Source organism: Chionomys nivalis, chromosome 19, assembly GCF_950005125.1.
Source record: "Chionomys nivalis chromosome 19, mChiNiv1.1, whole genome shotgun sequence".
Lineage (NCBI taxonomy): Eukaryota > Metazoa > Chordata > Mammalia > Rodentia > Cricetidae > Chionomys > Chionomys nivalis.
The window spans coordinates 17,929,665-17,952,023 of NC_080104.1; the positions used below are offsets into that span (position 1 = coordinate 17,929,665).

The 22,359-nt window shown below is 43.1% G+C and overlaps 1 protein-coding gene across 2 annotated transcripts in view; it reads left to right on the forward strand.

Annotated features, from left to right (window-relative positions):
• Positions 1-13,709: 13,709 nt before the first annotated feature.
• Tfap2d (transcription factor AP-2 delta) overlaps positions 13,710-22,359 on the forward strand; it is a 49,357-nt gene continuing 40,707 nt past the window's right edge. Inside the window, exons 1-3 of one of the 2 annotated variants that reach the window (XM_057751794.1) lie at positions 13,710-13,811; positions 14,870-15,367; positions 18,798-18,858. In XM_057751794.1, the coding sequence (XP_057607777.1) occupies positions 13,773-13,811; positions 14,870-15,367; positions 18,798-18,858 (598 nt within the window). In that variant the 5' untranslated portion in view covers positions 13,710-13,772. Of the gene's footprint in view, positions 13,812-14,818; positions 15,368-18,797; positions 18,859-22,359 lie in introns of those variants that run through there. The other variant, XM_057751793.1, reaches the window with a different exon arrangement.

The window sequence follows — 22,359 nt, forward strand, 5'->3', positions numbered from 1 at the left end:
ACATTAACTACCACTTTTAAGGCCCTATCTCTAAGTAGAACCACGTTGGAAATTAGAGATTCAGTCCATGAATGGGCCAGCAATTGGGTCAATGCACAGGTATGTATAATCTAATATGGATCATCTGTATTTACACAATGGAGAAACTCTTCAGTAAGATCAAGTTTGTATAGGTTTCAATATCAGTGAAAAAACTTTAGGTATCTTCACTTTCTATTGTTATTTTCTTTTTTCATAGTATACTGCCTTCATGAAAAAGAAATGCTGGCATTAGGTATGAAACAGTTCTTCATTAGGATGAGACATTTCTAACATCTAGGCAATGAATTAGTTCTTCAGAATAGGCTTTTGTGAGCTTCAGAATTGACTTAGTAGGTACACTCTTGCCATACGAGTGTGAGCACCTGAGTACAGATCTCTGAGCTCATGTAGAGCTAAACATAGTAACTAATATTTGTGACCTCAGTACTTCTACTACAGGATAGAAGGCAGAAAAAAATCCCTGAAAGTTCATGGATCCTTAGACTAGCATGCTCAGTGAAAAACAAGAAAGAGACCTTGTCTCAAAGAGAAATGTAAAGAAGTAACGCAAAGTTGTGCTCTGACTGTTAAATTCCCAGTGCTGTGCACCTGTGCACATATGCTTACACATACATACACACAAATTATATATATGCATATATATATATATATATATATATATATATAGAGAGAGAGAGAGAGAGAGAGAGAGAGAGAAGGAGGGAGGGAGGGAGGTAGAGGGGAAGAGAGAGATTATTAAAATAAAAAAATAAGAATTGGGGTTTGAGATTGATAAGCAATTAATTGAGCACTAGCTGCTTTTCAAGAGAACTTGGGTTCAATTCCCAACACCCACATGGCAGCTTATAATAATTTCAATTGCTGAGTATCTGGGAAACTTATCTAGCCTCCACATGTATCAGGCATGCACATGGAGCGTAGACATGCATGGAAGCAAGACACCCATATGCAAAAATAATAATAAATTATTTTTATAAAGTAAAAAGAATAAATTTTTGTTTTTTAAAAAATATTGTCTCATGTAACCCTGCCCAGCCTTGAACTCCTGATCTTCCTGATCCCATGTTTCAAGTAGAAAGATAATACCACCCATCTAAGAATAGATTTTGTGGTAGTGTAAGACACTTAACTGTCGCTCAAAGCCATCAAATTGCACCACTCAAACCTATCAGCCTCTGCCTCTATGTTAAACATTCCATAGTTGGAGAAATAATAAAAACTTTCTGTGCTGGTATCAGAATAAGGCAGTAGACTTATTCATCCTTAGAACTATGAGTGGATCCAATATCCTCCAGAAAATGTTTTAAGGTGATCCTTTCTCTTCTGACTTTTGAAAAGCACAAAGAATGACTGGTTCAACTTGAGGATCATGCCCCAAGTTGGAGGTTTCACCTGACACTGACTGAATGGCCAGCAACCTGAGGCAGGACAGCCCAGAGACCCAGAATAGAACCAAGTACAACTGCCAAGAAAAAAAAAAAAGGTCAATGAAATGATTCCTGATGATTTTCTACTACACTCTTAAATTGGTGCCTAGCCCAGTTGTCATCAGCGGGGCATCATCCAGCAACCAATGCAGACGCATTGCAGCTGCAGATACCCACAGACAAACAGTAGGCAAAGCCAGCAAAACTCCTCCCCCTGCCCAGCAGAGGGAAAGGAAGAATTGTAGGATCCAAAGAGCTCCAAGACAGCATGAGAACACAGCCCACAGAAACAAAGTCAACTTAGCAGGACTCATAGAGGCTCACAGAAGCTGAAACTATGAAGATGGAGCCTGTATGGATCCGAACTGGGTCATCTGCATACATCTTATGGTTGTGAAGCTTGGTGTTCTTGTCTGAGTCCCAACAATGGAAGTGTGGGTGTCTCTGACTCTTTAGCCTGTACTTGGGACCCTTTTCCTCCTACTGGAATGTCCCATCCAGCTGTGATAAGATGGTTTGTGACCAGTCTTATTATTATGCTGTTAGGGCATGTTTGGTGGCTATGCCTGGGAGGCCTGATTTTCTTTTAAAACATGGAGAAGGAGTTAATCTGGGGAGAACGGAGGTGTAATGCATGAGAGAAGAATAAAATTCAATAAAAAAAGAAAGAAAGAAACTCAAGGAGAGTTGGAGTGAACTATCTGAAATTCTCATTTCTGAGACCAAGTAATTTGGGGCCATCTTTTTTCACCCATGAGACCTATGAGTATATTTCAAGATCAATAATTTCTACATCTCAATGCTTTGAAATTTGCTATTAACTGGACTTGAAATTTATTTAGCCTTGCCATCTAAAAGGACATGAGAGCAATGCATTTCTAACATCACACTGTGCCTCCCCTGTTGAGACTACCAGAGTCCAGTAAGCGATAAAGGAGTTTTCTCCACTAGGCTGCGTTTGCGTGTGTCTGGCAACATGGTGTGGGAAGTTCTTCTGTATATGTGTTGCTTTTATTGGTTAATGAATAAAGAAGCTGCTTTGGCCTGTGATAGGACAGAGTAAAGCTAGGCTGAAAAACTAAATTGAATGGTGGAAGAAAGTAGACAGAATCAGTGAGATGCCATGTAGCTGCTGGAGCAGCAAGATGCACCTGAACCTTGCTGGTAAACCATGAGCCTCATGGTGAAATATAAAATAATGAAGACAGGTTAATTTAAGATATAAGGGTTAGTCAGAAAGATGCTTAAGCTATTGGACAAACCATATTACAAATAATATAGTTTCTGTGTGTTTATTTCAGGTTTGAGTGGCTGGGAAATAAATGAGTGGCCTCCACTGACAAATTGGCATGTCAATGTGTGCAAGCTAAATCCAAATAAAACATGAGAAAGTTTGGAAAGGAATTCTAGACACACACACACACGCACACGCACACACACACACACACAAAAAAAAAAACAGAGTTAAGCACAGCTTCTTGGTAGCTGCCATTTTTTTCAGATGGATTCTGTTTGCTGGCAGCAAGTTTAAGAGAGGTCTTCCTGCCAGGCAGCAGTGGTGTATGCCTTTAATCCCAGCACTCAGAAGACCGAGGCAGGTGGATATCTGTGAGTTCAAGACCAGCCTGGTCTACAAGAGCTAGTTCCAGGACAGGCTCAAAAGCTACAGAGAAACCCTGTCTAGAAAAAAAAGAAAAGAAAAACAAAACAAGAGAGGTCTTGCTGACTCAGCTGACTCAGTATTGGCAGTAAAAACCACATGGCTCCTTTAAGAAGGCTTCCTGGTTCATGGTAGTTGCACAAACAGCTCTGGCTCTTTCAGGAGACTGATCATTTAAATGGGGTTTGTGAGCAGCGTGTTACAAACTGCTTATTGGCGTGACATAGACCTGCTGCATACTTGGAACTGGGGCAGTATACAGGCTCACACAGACAATGAACATGCCTCCATCATGTTGGAATGGGCGGAGCCAAAAAGCAAAACAGCTTTAGTCTTATCCACTCTTCTTAGCATTTTAGAAGCATTCCTGCACAGAAAAGGATTACAGATACACAATAGGTCAGATTCAGACATTAAAGACCTCTAAATGAGACATAGTGTGTCTTGGGAGGGAGAAGAAAAAGAGTACAGAAAGTTATAAAAATAAGTAAATCATTGAAAAAATACAATCTTTAAAGAGACACAGTTCAGTCAGTCATAATGAAAGGAGTAAAGAAAATTAGTTTTTTAAATATGGAATATATACAGAGAGTCTGAATCAAGTGTATTATGTTTTCTTGCTTAGCTTTGTCACTGTAGAATTCTTAGCATTCAGATTGAAGTACACCCAGAGAGACTGTTTACCACCTATTTAACTAAGGGAAGAACCTGTTCTCACTAACTGCTTGCATATAAATCTATGTGAAGTAGGTAGTATTCAATCATACAAAGAACCTTCCACTGTATTATTTATCAGAATGTCAGTGTTCATTATAGGTATTTCTAATATATTAAACATATTTAATTCATCACAGTCTATATGTGTTGGCAGTGTCTTGCAATAGGAAAACGTTCCAAAGATAGATTTAGTTTCTAATTTCTAAGAAAAGGAGGTCTCAAGAGGTAATTTCTTTCTTTCTTTCTTTCTTTCTTTCTTTCTTTTTTTTTTTCTAGATTGAAGGCAAGAGAGCTCAATACAGTGCAGTTCATTTGCTGGACTTCTTAAAAGTTGGCTTTCCACGGATGGTCCGCCTGAGCCAGACAGGTGTCTAGGATGTGCTGGATGCAAATATTACAGGAATCTCCAGAGTACACTGTCCTCTGTTTTTCTCCTATAGTAATTTCTTACGAAAGGCTTATACCTGAAGACAAGGAGAGAGTAGACGCAGCAGTAGACAGTTTCTGGGTTTGTAATTCCCATCGCTGTCAGATAAGGCATATGGGAGGGCAGTGTTGGTCCCTGCAAACCACATCTAATATAACAATGCAGAAAGATGAGGCTAGAGAGATGGCTCAGTGGTTAAAGGCACTAACTGCCATTCCTATAGGTCCCAGGTTCAACTCCCAGCACCCACGCAGCAGCTCACACCTCTCTGTAACTCTAGTTCCAGGATCTCATACCCTCACACAGACATGCAGTCAAAACACCACTGTGCATTTTTTTAAAAAAATATAGAAAGGTGTTACTATAAAGGTATTACCTTCTGAGTCTAGACTCTTGGTACAATATCCTGACTTGGAAATATATCTACTACAGAGACAAAAGATCACAACTGAGTTGGTAGAAGGTAGATTATGATCAAAAAGTCTCCCAACCCAATGATGTCAACCCACTAGACAGACTCTATCTATCAGAATGAAGATGAGATCCAGGAAAAAAAAATGTACTAAGTGACTATACGGATGTCAGTCTGATACAGGTCCTTGCCCATGCTAAGCAAGGGTTCTGTCGTTAAGCTACAGCCCCAACCTCCAGCTCCCAAATAATGTTAAGGCACTATACAAATGGGGGGGGGTGTTTCATATGGAATGCTCTCCGCATTCCCATTTAAGATAGCCTGGCTATTGGGCAAGAACAGAGCGATTAAACTGTGTGTCTAAAGTCATAAAGCTCATCTGTGACAGAGTCAGAGACGGCTTTACCCCTTTTCACTTGCACAAACAGAATTTCTCAAGAGAGAGAAACCCATCCCCAGACTGTTTAACTATCATAGAGACTACAACCAGAGCTGACTTCACAGAAAGGGACATGATCAGATATGCCCATCAGAACAGGAAATAATTTTAAATGAAGAGTTTTACTGGACAAGATACGTAAGAAAGTAGAATCTGTGCAGATTCCTGGACAGCATCTATGAGTCTTAAAGGCAGGAAAGAGAAACAAAGAAATGAGATAAACATGGATGGGCCAGGAGTTTCAAAACAAAACTATTCAAGGGTAAGTAAAAGGCAAACGTGAGGTCTAAACAGCATGCACAGAGCACAGAGATTCGGCAAGATTATATAATGAAGTCAAGAGAGTGTAAAGGCAGGCACCAGCACAGCCAAGTTGAACTATAAAAGGGCGATTGCACCAGAGATTAAGATAAATAAAATAATAAGGCATTGTTCCAGTACATAAGGAAGAGAAGGTCAATGGAAAAATAAACAGGGCCTCTGAGAGGCTACTGGAGTAATTGACAGAAGAAGCAGACAAAGCTCTTTAAGGAAAAAAGAAGTAACTGGAGGCCTTGCCTGCCTCAAAGCTCCCCAAGGCTACTAGAAGGGAGAAGAGGCAAGGACTTGCAATCTGCAACTAGACAGATCCACAGGGGTTTGTTGCAAGGTAGGAAAGGATCTGTGGAGCAGAATGACCAGAGCATGAAGTACTGGTGACAGAAAAGTGCCTCTTCCCCACACCCTCACTGTCTTTGAGACAAGGCCCAGGAGGATATTGAGACAGAAGGAGAATCCTCAGAGATTAGCAGAGCGACTGTCAGAAGCAGAGGCAAATCTTGAAGAGGGAGACAGAATAGTGTTCACAATGTATGTGTGGATGTAAATGGTGGAAAGAGAAGTTCAGGGCAAGTGTGGGTTAAGAAAAGGAAGAGGAGAGAAAGACAGAGACAAAGAAACAGAGTCAGAAGAGGGAGGTAGGCAAAAGCAAATAGGGAGCCCAGGAAAGGACATTTTAAAATAGAGGAAGGGACTGCTACTTAAGGTGGGAGAAAAGGGGAAACAACCCTTTGCCATAAAGGAAGAGTCACGGGAAGAGTAAAGATGGCTGAACTCTTTGCTCTGTAGATCCTGTTTAGGACTGAGTAGATCCAGAAGGCACAGCTCTAGCTCTAAAACAAGCTTGACTGTGTGACCTTGTAACTGTAATATCTTACTTAATTTGTAAACTTAAGATGGCTATAACCAAAATACAGGTCACTGCTTCCGTCATAACTGGATGAAGGGTGAAATTCATCTGAGATCCTACACAGTACTCTCTAGTGATACAAAGTTCCCACAACTAGGATATTTCTTCAATAGCTTCCTTAGCAATATTTCTCCCCTCCCCATAACAACCAGAATTCACAAGTTCAAGTCCTAATCATCCTCATGATTTACACTGGTCTAATGCCCACACGAACACACACATAGGCACATTCACACAAGCGCCACACATTCAAACACAGGCACACACACATACATGCTCAGGCACACACCACACACACACACATTGAATAGTCTCAAGTTTCTCAAAAACTGGAAGAGAATTGTTTTCTTTCTTTCTTTCTTTCTTTCTTTCTTTCTTTCTTTCTTTCTTTCTTTCTTGTGGTTGTTTTGTTTTTCCCTTCCATTTTGAAAGTAAAAAATATATATATATATTTTAAACAGAGACAAACTTGGCAACAGGACTCTGGCTTCCTTGGGTCCAGAATCTTCTCCTGCAGCCTTTGCAATGGAGACCCCAGTTACTAGGCTCTCCGCAGAGAGGTTCCAAAGCCTCACCCTTCCCAAGGTGGAAAACAGATTCTACAGAGTCCTCCCAGACACTGCTGACCCCTGAAGACCTGTCTTCCCAGGTACCTGCGACAAGGCTGGAAACCTGGAAGAAATGTGGAAGCTTCAAAGGCTAGTGAGCCAACCAGGGTGAGGGATCACACCGGAAAGCTGAAGACTGAATGTGCCTTGGAATCCACAGGACTTCCAGCGTTAAGTCTTCAAAATGGCTTGTCCCTTGCTGCCAAAGAAACGCAAACAGCACTTGCAGAGTTTTCTTTAAAAACGCTTGAAAAGGAATGGAGAAAAAAAAATTTTAATTTTGGAAAAGTTTAGGTTCAGGGAGGGGTTCCATATCTGGAGATGAAGCCACATTCAAATTCAAAGTCCTGAGTAGCCAGGCCGATTATGCAAATCTTTTTAGCTTTGACTTTTTGAGATAGCCTAGCTGAAGGAGTGGAGTGGGTTGGAAAGTTGAAGCAAGGGTTAGCAACCTCCTTTGTACCTACCTAGGTTGTGAGGACGAAACAACTTACTGCTTATGTGAAATGCTGGTAACTGCTCTTGCCACGTGATAAGCCCTCGATAAACTTTAGCAGTACAGACAGTTTTGTTGTTGTTGTTGTTATTCTTTCGTCTACTCAAAGGTGATAAAAATTACAGCAACTTGTCAATTTGGGCGGGGAAGACACTTGTTCTTGGGATGAAATGTGCCAATACATTTTTTTTGGGGGGGGGGGTCAGGCTGGTATAAAACTTTTTAAATCGATTGGTAAATGGAGGTGATAAAGTCAACCAGAAGGCTGTCAAACGGACTTTCTAAACCTCTTAAAAGAATGGAGTAAAGTGCAACCTCTTTTGGAATGCAGACATTTAGAAAGGAGGAAATTTCTCACGGGGAAAAAAAAGCAAGGCGTTGAGCGGAAAGAGCTGCTTTCCAGTCTAAATGAGGGCAGCCAGTCGGGAGGCCTGCGGGGCATCTCGCCCTCGGGGACTGCGCCCTGCTGCCTGCGGGTGCGCGCTCCAGACTAGACCGACGGGCCAGACAGCTCCAGAGAGCAACTCAGAGGGATGCCGAGTCGCGCCCAGTCTGCGCTCCAGCCCCGGTTAGGCAGCTATTCCGGCGAGCCAGAAGTCACTCAGACTAGGGCCTCAGCTCCGAGTTTCACTGTTATCAAAGAGAAGACTTCAGATGAAAGAGCCCTCCTATTTAATTTTCCACTAATACGTTCGTAAGGCTTTTTAATTGCTTGCAAATGCATTTTCTCTGTACGATTATGGAATCTGTGTTGCCTACCGGCTGTAAATCTGAGGCAGAATACGGATCCCTGCCCGGTTAGGCTTTTGACAAATAGCTCGGGGGGGGGGGGGGGGGGGGAGGGTCGGGCAAGAGGGAGAAAAGAAAAAGAGGAGGGAAGGGAAATTTTAAAATTCGGTGACAGCCCTTAAACCGAAATGACTCGAGAGTCTGACAGAAATGTCAATTTCCCCTACGTATTCTAAAGTCATCTCTTCAAAAAATGCCCTGCCTTTTCTCCTTTGCAACTGGGAAACATTTTTATGTAAAGTGGCCACTGGGTCGCTGAAGGTGAAATGGTGAGGTACACGGAGCCGAAAGAGGAGCTAAAAAAACAGAACCAGAAGGAGAAGTAAGAAACTCACTAGAGAGGGGAGGGATAGGGTGGGGGAACCCGAAGGGATAGGGGGTCCATGTAAATCAGTCAAGGGATGGGGAGGGCTCAGTGTAAATAAATCGAGGGATGGGATTCCATGTAAATGAGTCAAGAGATGGGGGGTCTATGTAAATGAGCCAAGAGACAGGGGAACATTTAAATGAGTCAAGAGGTAGGGCGTCCCTATATTGAGCCAAGAGAAAGAGAGGTTCCTGTAAATGAGTCATCTTAAAACCCTTTCCGAACAGTCTGGGGCACTTCTCTCCTCACTTTTCCTCCACTGGACACTAGGTGGGAAGGCCAATATGCTTGTCTCTTCATCCCCTGAAGGAATGCTCTGCTCACTAGCCCCCTGCACCTGCGGTGAGGGAAGAAGACAAACTGAAGGAGGGCCCCTTTATAAGTCCTTGGACTAAGAGAGGTTCCAGGTCATTAAAACCCTAAGGGATTGAAAGGGCCCCTGAGAGGTAGAGAGTAGTGAGAGAACTGTCTTGTAGAGCCAAAGCTCTGGTTAGAAACCTATTCAGGAAGAGTTCCTGGATGAGGTAACAGGGTCCCTATGGGCAGACACCTAAGGACAGACACAGTCAGAGCAACTAGGACACTGAGGTCTTTCAGCTGCTCTGTTCTCTGAAAGTGTCATTTGTATATTCCTCTCTAATAAGGCTCCACAGAGGTAAAGGGCCACACATTCAAACTCTTCTTGTTAGTTGCTGTGAATAGACATCTCTACTTGCCGCTTTGTGTGATAAGCAGCATCTACCCTTTGGGGTATTCGGTGTTTTACTGTTGCCCTGAACAAGAACAATTTAGAAGCCAGGGGCGTCACGACAATGGAAAACGTCTCTTATTTGCAAGTTCATGCTTGGGTTGTGGAGCTAGCTGCATGCATCAGTGGAGCAGAACACACTGCATTCCATTCTTAGAAAATGTACACAGATACTTGCTTAAGGCATAACATTAAGGGATCGATCCTCCCTCTACTTTCCTCTTAAAAAAATGAGGGGAGAGAGAAAGGAAAGAAGAAAGAGAGGGAGAGCAGAGCTGGCAAAGGGAGAAAGAAGGGGATGGAAGGGGAAAGAAAGATACATTTGTTAATGCATGTTGATAAGTGTGTGAAGTGGAAGGGGAGAGTATCCAAATATAAGCTAATGCTGTTGCTCAATACTAGGTAATATACCTCGTATAAAGATTGACTTTAATTCCAAGATAAACACACACTCAGGATAAATCATATTAAATAATTGTAACCATTACTTTACCTAATATGACACAAGAAATTTGGTATGAGGAAGCCTAAAGTAAGGGGAAAGTGAATAAAAGGAAAAGAAAGAGGAGGAGGAAGAGCAGGAGGAGGAGGAGGAAGAGGAGGAAGAGGAGGAGGAAGAGAAGAAGGAGGAGGAAGACTGAAGAAATACTTATTAAAGTTAGGGATATGGACTGTGATAGTTGTCTGCTAATTGCTTGCCCATCTTAGACTTACAGTAGATACAGAAAGATCCTTTCAGTGGAAATGCTTGAGAATGGATCCAGACTAAGGCAGACTTCATGGTAGTCACCTAGAAACTCAGGATAAGGACCCTCACCTTCCGAAACCATTCTTCCACTTTAGGTTCCTAATCAAGGTAACAAGTATATATATGCAGAAGGCTTTCTTAGAAGAGTCCTAGGGTGATTTTTGTGGGACAGTCACATCTATGATGTAGAACAGGGAACCAGAAGGAAGAAAAACATAACCATTAAGGCAAACCTCTCCTGCCACAGAAGTGACAGGTAGCAAGGTTGCCTCATGCTCACGTGGGCTATTTTGAGTGGGCATGCACTGGCCTGGTCTCTAGTTCAGACTTGGATGCACACCACCAGTGTTCCCTTAGAAGGGGCCCCGGGCAGCCTGTCACCATGAATCCAGCAGGCTGTGGCCAGTTAATTCAATTACAACACCCCCTGGAGAATGTGTAGCCAATCACTCTCCAAGAAAGAAGCAAAACAGAAAAAGAGGAATTAACTTTGCTGAAAAGCCCTGTGTTTGGGTCAAGCAAAATGTCACTTATTAATTGCTCAAGACTATTAATTAGATGACAGGGGGACAGGTGGGGGGCTGTCTAACAAGAACAAATCCAGAGGCTGCACCTCACACACAGAAGGCATCAAACACACCTGCCTCGATAAATTCATTTATAAAAGGGGCATACTGAGCAACCCCAGAGCAGATGGAAAGGAATACTGACCAATTCGTGCATATGGCACAGATGATTTTTCCCAACTATCCTGTCAGAGTGAAACAGCTTTTTGTAATGAAAAGTTGATATAGACGGAAGGAAGCAGTTGTACAACTGAAGTTTTCCTTTGTCTAAGACGCTGGTATAAGGAGTGGGACATGGGGAAAAGATGAGCATGTTCCAGGGGAGCCTGTCAAAGTAGATCCTATATGAAGTTGGTATAGACTTTGTTCTTTCTGTTTCTTTTCTCTTAAGTCTACTAAAGTATTCTCTCACTCTATGATCTTTAGTTTCCTCCAAGCCCAGTGGTGTTCAGCAGCAAAGAAAAAGAAACCCTTCATACTCTTTATGTGGGTACTTAAAAGTCGCTCAGGAAAGTGGGATAGGAATTGGGAAAGCAATGGAGAGATACAACTACCAGAATTTTAGTAATGTCATGAAGTACTCAAGACAGAAGAGGCAGCTAGAAGGCACTCTTTGGTAGATTCTAAGCTTCATTACCAAGAACATCATAAGACTCCTTTTTTAAGGGAGGGATGTCTGTGGCTGTCTCTGGAGGCAGGAATGATTATATGGACCCAAGGGGCTCCACTGCAGGCTGAGTAAGCAGCCAGGCTGTCCTGAGAATCTTGATTGTCCTAGAAGAGAAGGCTGTGCATCCTCTCCTGAGATCTAAGCTAAATGCTAACGTTCCTTTGCCTTAACTGAAGATATTCCTGGTGGTTGGGAAGGTTGAGGAAAGATAGGCTTTCCTTGTCTGAGAGGTTTGATCCTTTCCTTTTGAGTGCAGACTACTTAAGAAGTTAACATTCTTTACCAGAAAATGTGTCTCACTATTCACAAGACAGCTAGCAGGTCCTCTGTAGTCTTCTGGGAAGGATGGGCTTGAACTTTCTCAGGGACAAGATTTCTGAGATATGATTATAGAATCAGTCCTCAGATCCCATAAACTGTCATGTATGATCATATCATTTAGGTCCACTTCTGTTAAGTTATGAGAGCTGGGCTCAGACAGAGCAAACAAAGACTCTAGTACAAACATTTGGGGGCACAGTCTCTAAGTATCAACAGTGTTCCTCTTTCCCTTCCTTCTTAAACACCCTGTTCTTTATTCTTCTTTTTCATCTTCATTGGCCTCACTTGGAAAGTCTTCTGACTTTGTTAGACTACAATGTGGAACTGGGAAGGGAGGGGGTGGGACGTCCACCTTGACTTGGAGAACAAATATTGGTTGCTGATCCTGTGTGGAAGTAAGGCATCTCCGATCTCTATTTCCGACAATGCATTTCAAGTCTTGTCATGTGCCTTTGTCCATTTGTATAGAGTCAAAAGCTCTGAGTGACAGCCCCAGTTACCCTGCTTGAACATATCCTAATAACCCCCCCAAACCCCCCCAACCAAAAAAAAAACCCACATGTCTGCTTGCCTGCGGCTTGTTATTAAGACACCTTCTCAGCTTAAACACTTAAAAGCTAACCAAATGAAATACCAATTAAGACTGAATTACCCTGTCTATCTCTGAGATGAGCCAGTGGGGCTGTCCAGCCAGCTGACCCGGCTTTTTTTTTTCCCCTTTCATAGCCAAGTTTGCTGATAAGACCTTGCAAAACCTCCATATTTTGAGCTTGTAGCCATCACACACACATACAGAGAGACACAGACACATACACTCACACAGACCTTTCAAAACAGTATTTAACTCAATGGAGCCGCCTAAATTTTGAAGGGAGAAAACCACTAAAACTGTTTGAAAGTTGAGAAACCCACCAAGAAAAGGAAATGTGCGTGCGTGTGTGTGTGTGTGTATGTGTGTGTGTGTGTGTGCGCGCGCGCGCGCGCGCGTGTGTGTGTGTGTGTGTGTGTGTGTGTGGTCTCCTTCCAGTCCTCTCTTTGTAAAAATGTAACTTCTAAGTATTTGGGGGTTATGTAGCGGTAACGGTGTTCATATACCTGATTCCACTGTTAAATGGTCCACACCTTCAGGAAACAGAAAGGAAAAGTACTGTTCACAAGACGAAGAAGGGGAGTACAAAAAGAGAAGGGAAACAGGCTGAGTTGCGAGGCATGAAAGGTATTTACTTAAGTGTGCAGTCTCTTTATTCTCTTGAATTTTCCCACTTCGTTGCAATAGAAACTTAAGACTGTCCATCATGGTTATTTATCTTAAAAACCGCTGAAAAAAATGTTAGCCACCACCTGGTGTTGCCTTTCAAAAAGGGAGAAAGAACCCAAATTCAGTGTAAACATGAGAAAAACAGTACTGGTTTCACTTGGAAGAAGGCAGACACCCCAACTGGGCAAGATTGAGTCTAATGTCTGTAGGAGAAGTCAGCTTTCAGTATCCAGGGAGTGGAACCAATAGGAACAAATGCTCAGTCATGTAAAAGAAAGGTTTAATTAATATATATTTCTGTCTGTAAGGTGTACTTATTGGGGGTAGATTTCCATCTTCACAATAAAAATGTGTAAATGCTCTCAGCAGAGATGAGTCCCCACCTAGGTCTGTATAGAAAAGCACGATAAAGGTTGGGGAAAATGGATAAAAATGTTGAAAGAAGCTCCAGTTCCTTATTAGGCGAAGATACAATATTTATTCCTTGTCTCATGGGATAATCTCCTCTGCCTATTGTCCTCCCCGTTCTCAGTGCTGATGCTTAATTTTCAAAACTTCTATATTACCAAGGGACCTACGACATCAGCCAAAGAAATTCTCAGCAAGTACAAAATCTGGTCCAGGGAGCTGCTTTTGTGCAGAGGGAAAATTTTGTTCCTACAGGTTTTTAAGTGGGTACGAGACAAGGAGCTATCCGATCCGGGCAAAACCATTACAGTTTAGATCTGTATCTACAGAGCATTTTTTTTTCCTTTAAAAAAATTGGAAAATACAAGAAGTTTTGGATTTTTTTCCTGATTCTTTTTTTGGAGGGGGAAATTGCATCGTAAGCTTTTGGAGAAACCCAACATGTCAACTACCTTTCCCGGACTAGTCCACGATGCGGAGGTATTATTACTTTTTTTGTGAGCGCGCGCGCGTGTGTGTGAGTGTGTGAGAGTGTGTGAGTGTGTGGCGGCTGTGGTGGTGGCTGTGGTGGCAGCTTCCCCTGCCTCTAATCTATATTGGACCGTTACGTTTAATTATAATCTGGCTTTCGGGAGAAGTTAAGGAAGGGAAGGGAGAAAGTTCGTTATGACATCTGTCGCCAGGGAGGGCAACTCTCCACGATAAGCACCATTTGCTGTAATGAGGGAGAAACATAATCCTAACAATAAGGGGGGGATGAGGAGAAAGCTAGAGACACAGAAAGGATTCTCCGAAAAGCAAAGAAAAGGGACTAATGGGGGGCGGTAGGTGGACATGGGGGATGGGGGAAAACGTACCCCTTTTGAAAGGGGCTTATTCAAGGAATGGGATACAGACAGATACAGAAGTCAGCAAGCTGAACAATTTTGCAGACTGGGATTTTTAATATATATTTAATATATATATAATTATATATGTGGACGATGATATTTTTGAGCAGCCCAGGCTGAACATCTCCGCATGGTCAGGCGGGCGTTTTCGACGCGAGGATTTGCTGGAGCGGCAAGGTGCATCCTAGCATTCTCTGCCTGTGGCTTCTCCTGCTCCCCGCAGACCCTAATCACCTGCAAACCTGACTTGGACCTCTAGCTCCAGGCACAAGTTGGGAAGGGAAGAGCGTGTGTGTGTGTGTGTGTGTGTGTGTGTGTGTGTGTGTCTGTCTGTCTGTCTGTCTGTCTTCTGTCTGTCTGTGACTGCGTGTGTGATATCGCCCCCACCTATATAGGGTGGGGGATTACCCCCCACCCCGCTCTCTCCACTGTGAAGACGAGGCCGCCCACCCCCAGTTCAACTGTGCTGGAAGTCTGCTTGGTGAAGGAGCTCACGGAGCCCCGGCATCTCTCCCGAACCCAGCCTGCTTGCCCTCTGTCTCCTAGGAGAGCCAGGGAAAGCTCCCGACTCTGGGAGAGTGGCGCCTTGGTTACAAAATGACAAACCTCAAGTTTTTCTGCTCTCCCCTTTCCCCCTCTTCCTTCCAGATACGTCACGACGGATCAAACAGCTACCGTTTGATGCAGCTTGGCTGTCTGGAGTCCGTAGCCAATTCCACGGTTGCCTATTCTTCCTCCTCTCCTTTAACTTACTCCACCACCGGCACCGAGTTTGCGTCCCCCTACTTCTCCACTAACCACCAGTACACCCCGCTCCATCACCAGTCGTTCCATTACGAGTTCCAGCACAGCCACCCGGCGGTCACTCCCGACGCCTACTCTCTGAACTCACTCCACCACTCACAACAGTACTACCAGCAGATTCACCACGGGGAGCCCACCGACTTTATTAACCTGCACAATGCGCGGGCGCTCAAGTCCTCCTGCCTGGACGAGCAGAGGCGGGAGCTGGGCTGCCTCGATGCCTACCGCCGCCACGACCTGTCCCTCATGAGCCATGGCTCTCAGTATGGAATGCACCCAGATCAAAGACTCCTGCCAGGCCCCAGCCTGGGGCTGTCCGCCGCGGGAGCCGACGACTTGCAGGTAAATAAGCATGCAGCGGATTTGTCTGCACCCTCCCTTCGCCCCCCCCCCTTCCGCTCTCTGTTAATGCGCGCTCTCTCTCTCTCTTTTCTCTCTCTCTCTCTCTCTCTCTCTCTCTCTCTCTCTCTCTCTCTCTCTCTCTCTCTCTCTCTCTCTCATACACAGACACACACACACAGACACACGCGCGCGCGCGCGCACACACACACACACACAAAACACGATTTAGGGAAAGGCATCAAATTACAGGAGGTCTGTGCCCACTGCGTTCCTCTCATTGGATCAATAGCTGCAGCCCCTACCTGGGGCCAGTCATCAAAAGTCAGCTATGAATCTACATTTCTGACCCTGAGAGGATAGGTGTGTGAGGTCAGTGGAACTGCGTTTGAATCTAGCGGTGTCAGAGCAAGACCCTAAAAGCTGACGGCCCGCTAATGATATCCTCAATTTCCATAATTTACAGGGTGTATTCTCATATTTCCATAGTTGGCCTAGACAGAACCTGTAGTGGAATTCCATGATGCGTTGAGGGAGTCAGGCTGTTCTTAAGAAGTTGTTAGAACAACAAGCTTGAGCAAAAGTTTCACAAACAAATTAGATTGCTGTGTCAAGTAAGGAACCACAAATAAAAGTGTCAAAAGTCAGCCCCAATAACATAATTTGCACGATGCACTTGGCCAGAGTATAGTTGTATTTCTTTCTGCCTGAGCATACCCAAGCTGGTAGCCCAGCAGCATGCTTTATTCCTTTATCCTTTCTCTTCAGGTCACTCCATATTACGGAAGATGCAACTCGTAATTCTGTCCGAAGTGAAATAAAGGACAAGACAAATAGAGAAAAAAAGCTGGAAGGGGGGGAAAAAGGAAGGAACAGGGATGGAAGGAAGAAAGGGGGAAAGAATAGAAATGAATTGAAACACCGCAGAGCCCGCCACTTAAGCAAGTCTCCTACTTTCTTAACAGGCTTTCCACGTTCGTTGCCAACAATAGAATTTTTAATGAAGTGATGCCATTGTCTTAGACACATTTCAGATCAATAAACCCACAAAGGTCTAGAGTAGGAACCCAAAGAGCTGAACTTTCCTTTAGTGTAGAGCACATCTCCTTCCCTTTTTCATTCTGCACAAAGCCTGCCACCTCCCCACACTTCCTGAAGACCGGGAAGATATTCCAGGAGCACAACTTGGAGACAGAAGAGGTCTCTTGTTGCGCACAGAATATCTTTCCCCCTCCTCTACCCCTGAGCAAGAGATTAATTTTAAATTAAAGTGAAAGCCCTTACAGTTCCAACAAAGAGCCATAACCACATGATTCACGCACGAGAAAGAAGATTTCACTCCTTAAAGCTTGACTTGCTATACTTAAATTCACAAAATAATTTTATACGCTTAGGGCATTTTCTTACATTTTTCACAAGGATCCCCTTATGTCTCAGGAGGGGAAAAAAATCTGCCATTCAATGCTTAGCTCAACTAAAACCTATTTACTTCTTTTAATAGCCACGTCTGCTGCTGATTTTTTTGTATCTGTACAAATTTTTTTTCTGTGCTAGGCACAAAGCTGGGCATTTTTCAAAAGAGAGGATTAGAACATTTGCAAGCACGGAACAAAGACAGAATCCTGTGCAAAAGGACACCGTAGTTTATCCAATTTTCGACTTAGTGCCATTCAACTGGTCATTTATGCAATGTCATCTGACCAAACAGCATGTTTTACTTATGAGGGGAGAAAGTTTGTTAAGTGAAGGGACCAAGATCTGTTTCTTCGGAGAAAATAAACATCTTAGCAGTGCGCCTGAGAGTGATAGGGGAAATTGGTCCCGCTTCTTTGGAGAACTTGGGTGTCCTTTATCTTTTACAGTTTAGATATCTTAAAATCTTTATTTCAGCCTATCTCTTATATATTTATTCTTCCTTTTCTTTTTGTTACTTGTGTTGAAATAATATTGCTCATACTGCGAAAGAAAACACTTCAAGATACTCAGTGAAAAAGTATGGTGTGTGATGCCTGCACACATGCGTGGTCACAAAGACTTCTATATGTGTATGTAAGTGCATATACTGTAATGTATATGAAGACTAGGAGAAGATTATAACTCTAAAGTTATTCTGCTCCTCCTGATGTACTTAGCAGAGCGGAAAAGAAAGAACCATAGCTACATTTAAGAGAAGAAATGAAGAGGGAGTGTGTGGGGAAGCCCATCTCTCTCCTTTTATTTCTTCCTTTTTAAAACATTCATCAGCATATGCCTCATTTCAAATGCAACAAATGTAAATATACTTTTTCCTGCACAGAATTTTAAGTGGTAGCCCAATGGTTTAGAGGGCAGTCTAAGTCTGCCTAACAGATGCAAACGGTCTTGTGGCTTCAGTTCCATCTTTGAGTCCCCTAAAAAGATTTGCTATGGCCAACAAAGGAAACTGTCACACCTTTTCCCATCACCGCTTTAATTTATGCTCAGTCTCCAAGTTTTTTTTTTTTCATATTGATTTGATAATCACTTTAAGGCAGAACATTTAAAATAAGAAAGAGCTGGTGAGTAGGTTGAAAAGGGGGGTCTTACGGGGCCTGCCTCAATATGGTGAAAATGGGGAGGCAAAAGGGAGCCAGGGCTGTAAAGGTTGTTTTGTAAAGTGGGTTTTTATTATGCACCGACTCTCTCCGCATTTACTTAACTCTTCACGGGCTGTTGGGTAGGTTAACACCCTTCAAGGCCTCTTTCATGTCCAATACCTCGTTTGTTTGTAAAGGAAAATGAGCTTTTAACACATTTTGGTTCAAAAGGGGGGGAAAGACAGACAGAGAGAGAAATTTTTATTTTTCTTAATAAAATATTACCAAGTCCTTTCTAGTTTTCCAGTTTAAATGATCACTCTGGGAGCAACCTAGGAGCTTGGAGCTCTGCAGAGAGTGAACCTGAAGGTGTTTCCTCCAGGGGGCCTATTTTGGATAGGATTATTTGGGTCTCCTGCTTTGGGAGAAAACAGAATCCTGAGAAGATACTCTAAACCCTCTATGTGAAATATTTCCTCTGAACCTCCAAAAAAAAAGCCCCTCACAATTTCAGACTTGACACATAAGCTATAATTTTCTTCACCAGAAAAGAAGTGAGCATGCGCTGTTTGTGTGTATGCCCTGTCCCTTCTCAGGGACTGAAAGGACTTCTTGTTCTTTTAGGTCCAAATGAAAATCTCTTAAAACCTCTGAAGTGTGATATTGGGGAGTGATGCACAATGCATACCTTAAGATGAATAAAAGTTGTAGATTGTAGTTTCTATTCAAATATTTTCCTTAAAATATGTTTGCTCACTGATGCCTTCCATGGTCTCCTGACATAGAGGTCAGGGATAGGCTAGTCTAAAATATTGCACCTGCATGGTGGTCATGTCTACCATATCTGAATGCTCCTATTTCCTTTTTCTCTTATGAAGGGTTCTGTGGAAGCCCAGTGTGGGATTGTTCTCAATGGCCAAGGGGGAGTGATAAGAAGAGGTGAGTAGAAATAACTTGACCTCAGTTTCTTTGTTTTGAAAATCTGGGAAGACTTGCAAACATCGGATTCTTTGTGTGCTGATTAAGAAACAAACAAACAAAAAAAAAGAGTTATTGCAGATCCACACAGGCATAGGTACATTAAAAGTACCCCTTTCTTCTACCAACCCCTCAGTGCTGGGCGAGCCCCAAGTCTCATAGCCCCAAATCTATCCTCCCCGCAGAATGCTGACAGAATAGAAGTTAGGGAGAAAATGGCTGGGATTAAAAACAGAAGTTTTCACACTTCTTTCCCTTTCACCAGCACTACATCCTGGAGCAAGATTTCTGGTTTCTTTTAGACCTAATGTGCCAGCCACTGCCTTAGTGTTTGGGGTGACGGTGTTAGCGGTGTTAGCGATGGGCCTTGAGGGAGTCTGTGAAAGGCTATATCATTGAGGCTTTCCGGGAGGCTAATGAGTCTCCAATATTGTAGCTGCCTTATTTATTTAATTTTTTTGGAGCGTCCAGAAGATTTCTTTTATTACGGGAGGGTGGGAGGAGGAGGTAGTGTTAAGTGCACTGGATAAAGCTTTCTTGTTCCCATCTGTTGAGGAAAACATCTGAATCCAGAGTTACCCATGGCATTGGAAAGGGGGGTGAGGCGAGAGAGAGAGAGAGAGAAGAGAGCTGTTGCTTTCAGCCAAGACACTGAAGGGGGCTGTATCTCAGATGGTCCATTTTGACAAAAGGTTTTGAACTATGACAATCACAGGGCCTCAAGGCAGTGCAGATTTTTCTGGCTTCCCTGCTTAACTGTACCATGAGTCTCTGAAGTTTATTTTCCTAGCATGCCCAATAACCCGAGGAGCACAGGAGGCAAGAGGGACCAGCTGTTATCCCAACTTCATACGAATTAATAAGATGTGGCCTATTCACCAAGACTAATTCCTGCTTCAGGCCCACAGTTGTTTCTGGTAACCAAACTACAAAACTTCTGATGATACCAAATAGATGTCCTTTAGTGCCTCTCCATTTCTCTCAAAAATAGTTGAATGATTTGTTTTTTCTTTTCTGAGGGAGTAGTGTACTCTTCAACAGCAATGGAAATTTTGTGTTTGCATGTAGATCTCATAATCCAGCATCCACTATAAACACCAGAAGAAAAAAAAAAGGGATCCTTTTCTTTGGGAATTTGGCTGTTCCAAAGAGTGTGTGCTTGGAATTTATGTTGAATTTGCAAAAAAAAAAAAAATTGCTCAAATCTGTTGTTGCACACTTTTGAGATTTTATAGTTTTTTTTATAGTATGAATATCACTTCTTATAGATATTTAGAAGGAACAATATTAAATTTTCCATTCAGGCCTATATTCAGCCATACTGGAATAAAAAAAAACAGAGACAAATTTCTGAATATTAAATTTAGCTGTTCATAACTGTAACACAAGTAAAATATACACACAGTGAAAAAGAGGTTCAGTAAGTTTTGCTGATTGGGGTCTGTTGAGAAGGAAAGAACACTAAAGGTGAAGCCAAGCGCTCAGGGCGCACAGACACCGTGGTGCTGAAGGACAGCGCCACTAATTAGGGAAGGAGGCCGGCTGCTAGGCGAGCCGAGCTTTCCGCGGCGGTGCGTACGTTCTGCTCCGCAGTTGTTAAAATACCTCCCCCAACGGCTTGACTATCACATCCAAATGATTGTAGCATAACTGACAGGATGAATTCCAGGCAGAGAGCTGGAGCTGTAGATGCTGTGGAATCAATAGTTTCCTGGGAGAGTAGGAACACCTTCCTTTCTTCTGGCCATCCAAAAGGTGCCTAAAAGATGGAAGTGCGCTCTTCCCTTAGCACAGTTGCAGAAGCGAAGCTCCTTGGGTGATGTTGTCTTGTTTTTGTACCGTTCAGTGCCTATTTGTTTCACCTTTTAAAATCCTTCTCCTTCTCCTTCTCTTAGTCTGCTAATTAAAGCCAAACATGGATTGTGTAAGAGAAAAGATCGCGTAGGAGTTAGACAACAATAAAATCTGTGGTCCCCACCTTTGAGAAATTCGGACTCTGGCATCTGACCACTTTTTCCCATTCCCAGGTTTTACAGGACAGGAGCAATCTCGGCTCTGGAGAGGAGAGTGTGCGTGTGGGTGTGTGAGTGTGAACTGATTAGGTGGATGACTCTGTAGCTCTATCAGCATTCATAATTTCCAAGTGGATAGCAAGCACTTTTCTATTTTCAAAGCACTGGCAAAATCCCCTTAGGTCAAAACAACTAAGAAACCCCTTCTCTCTTCTTTGGCATGGTGAGGCACGCACAACACAGAACTCCTAATATCGATAACTGAGGTAATAAAAAGCAGAACACCTAAATCATTAAGTCAGCTACTCCCTCCCATCCCTCCTATGGTAACAATGTCTGTGAGTCACAGACTGATCTCCCTTAAAATCTTTGTGCTCCCCATTTTCTCCCACAAATCTCTATGAACCTGAAGCCTGCAAAATTTCTACTACCCTGCGGACATGTGAATGTCACAGTTCTGCCTTGAGGAAAGACACCTGTCTAATGTCTACCCTGAGGAGGGTAGAAAGAAGTTGGCCTGGTTTGCAGAGGGTGGAGGGATGAGAGTTCATTCACTAAATCTGTAGTAAAGAACAAAATGTCATTTCTCAGGCTAACTTTGTTAAGCGTCGGTTACATTTTTCCTTCTTGTAAACCAAGACCTGATAGCCAAAAGATAACGTGGGCAGACCAGGGTGGTAGCAGTGAGGTAATTACCACCTAGATAAAATATTTGCGGCCGCCTCGGAGGCCCAGCTCCCTGCGCGCTCACTCCCGGTTAATGGTGTGCGCGATTTTGCCCGCAGCTCCACCGCTCCGACCATCACAACCAATAATCTTTACTTTAGCCTGCACTCGCGTATCGATAGCTTCTTTCGCCCCGGGCGTTGGCTTTGATATGTTAATATTTCTGAGTAACAAATTCTGCAGAGATCATATTAATGTTGTTCGTACAGAGTGGAGCTTTGCCTTCGTTGAATATTCAGACAGTGGGTTTCAAAAGGCATCTCTTGAAGGAAAGGGGCTTCTATTTACAGGAGTCGCCTATGTTTTTAATCATTAAAAAAAAGGAAGGAAGGAAAGCCCACTCTTTTTTTTTCCTGGTGACTCTTCAGAAGCATCCTCATGGCACCTCCCTTTTGTCAGACACCCAGACCTTTTATTTCTCTCTGAGCATTTAATAACGCAGTGTTGATGAGGACCACGACGGTGGCGAAGCTAATCATGAATGGACTCCGAATGGAATCATGATATGGGAATCAGCTGGATAAAGGGGCTCTGGTCTTCACACACCAGTTAGAGATGAGAAGAGTCAGGCTTCCTGTATGAGGGTGGATAGTAGTGACTCTTTGGCCCTGATCTCTTTTGTGAAATCGGGATGGCAAACTAAAAAAAAAAAAAAAAAAAGGGGGGGGGGTATGAAAAAAGTGTAGAGGGGCAGCGCCCTTGTTTCGCTTTCTGATCATCTTGC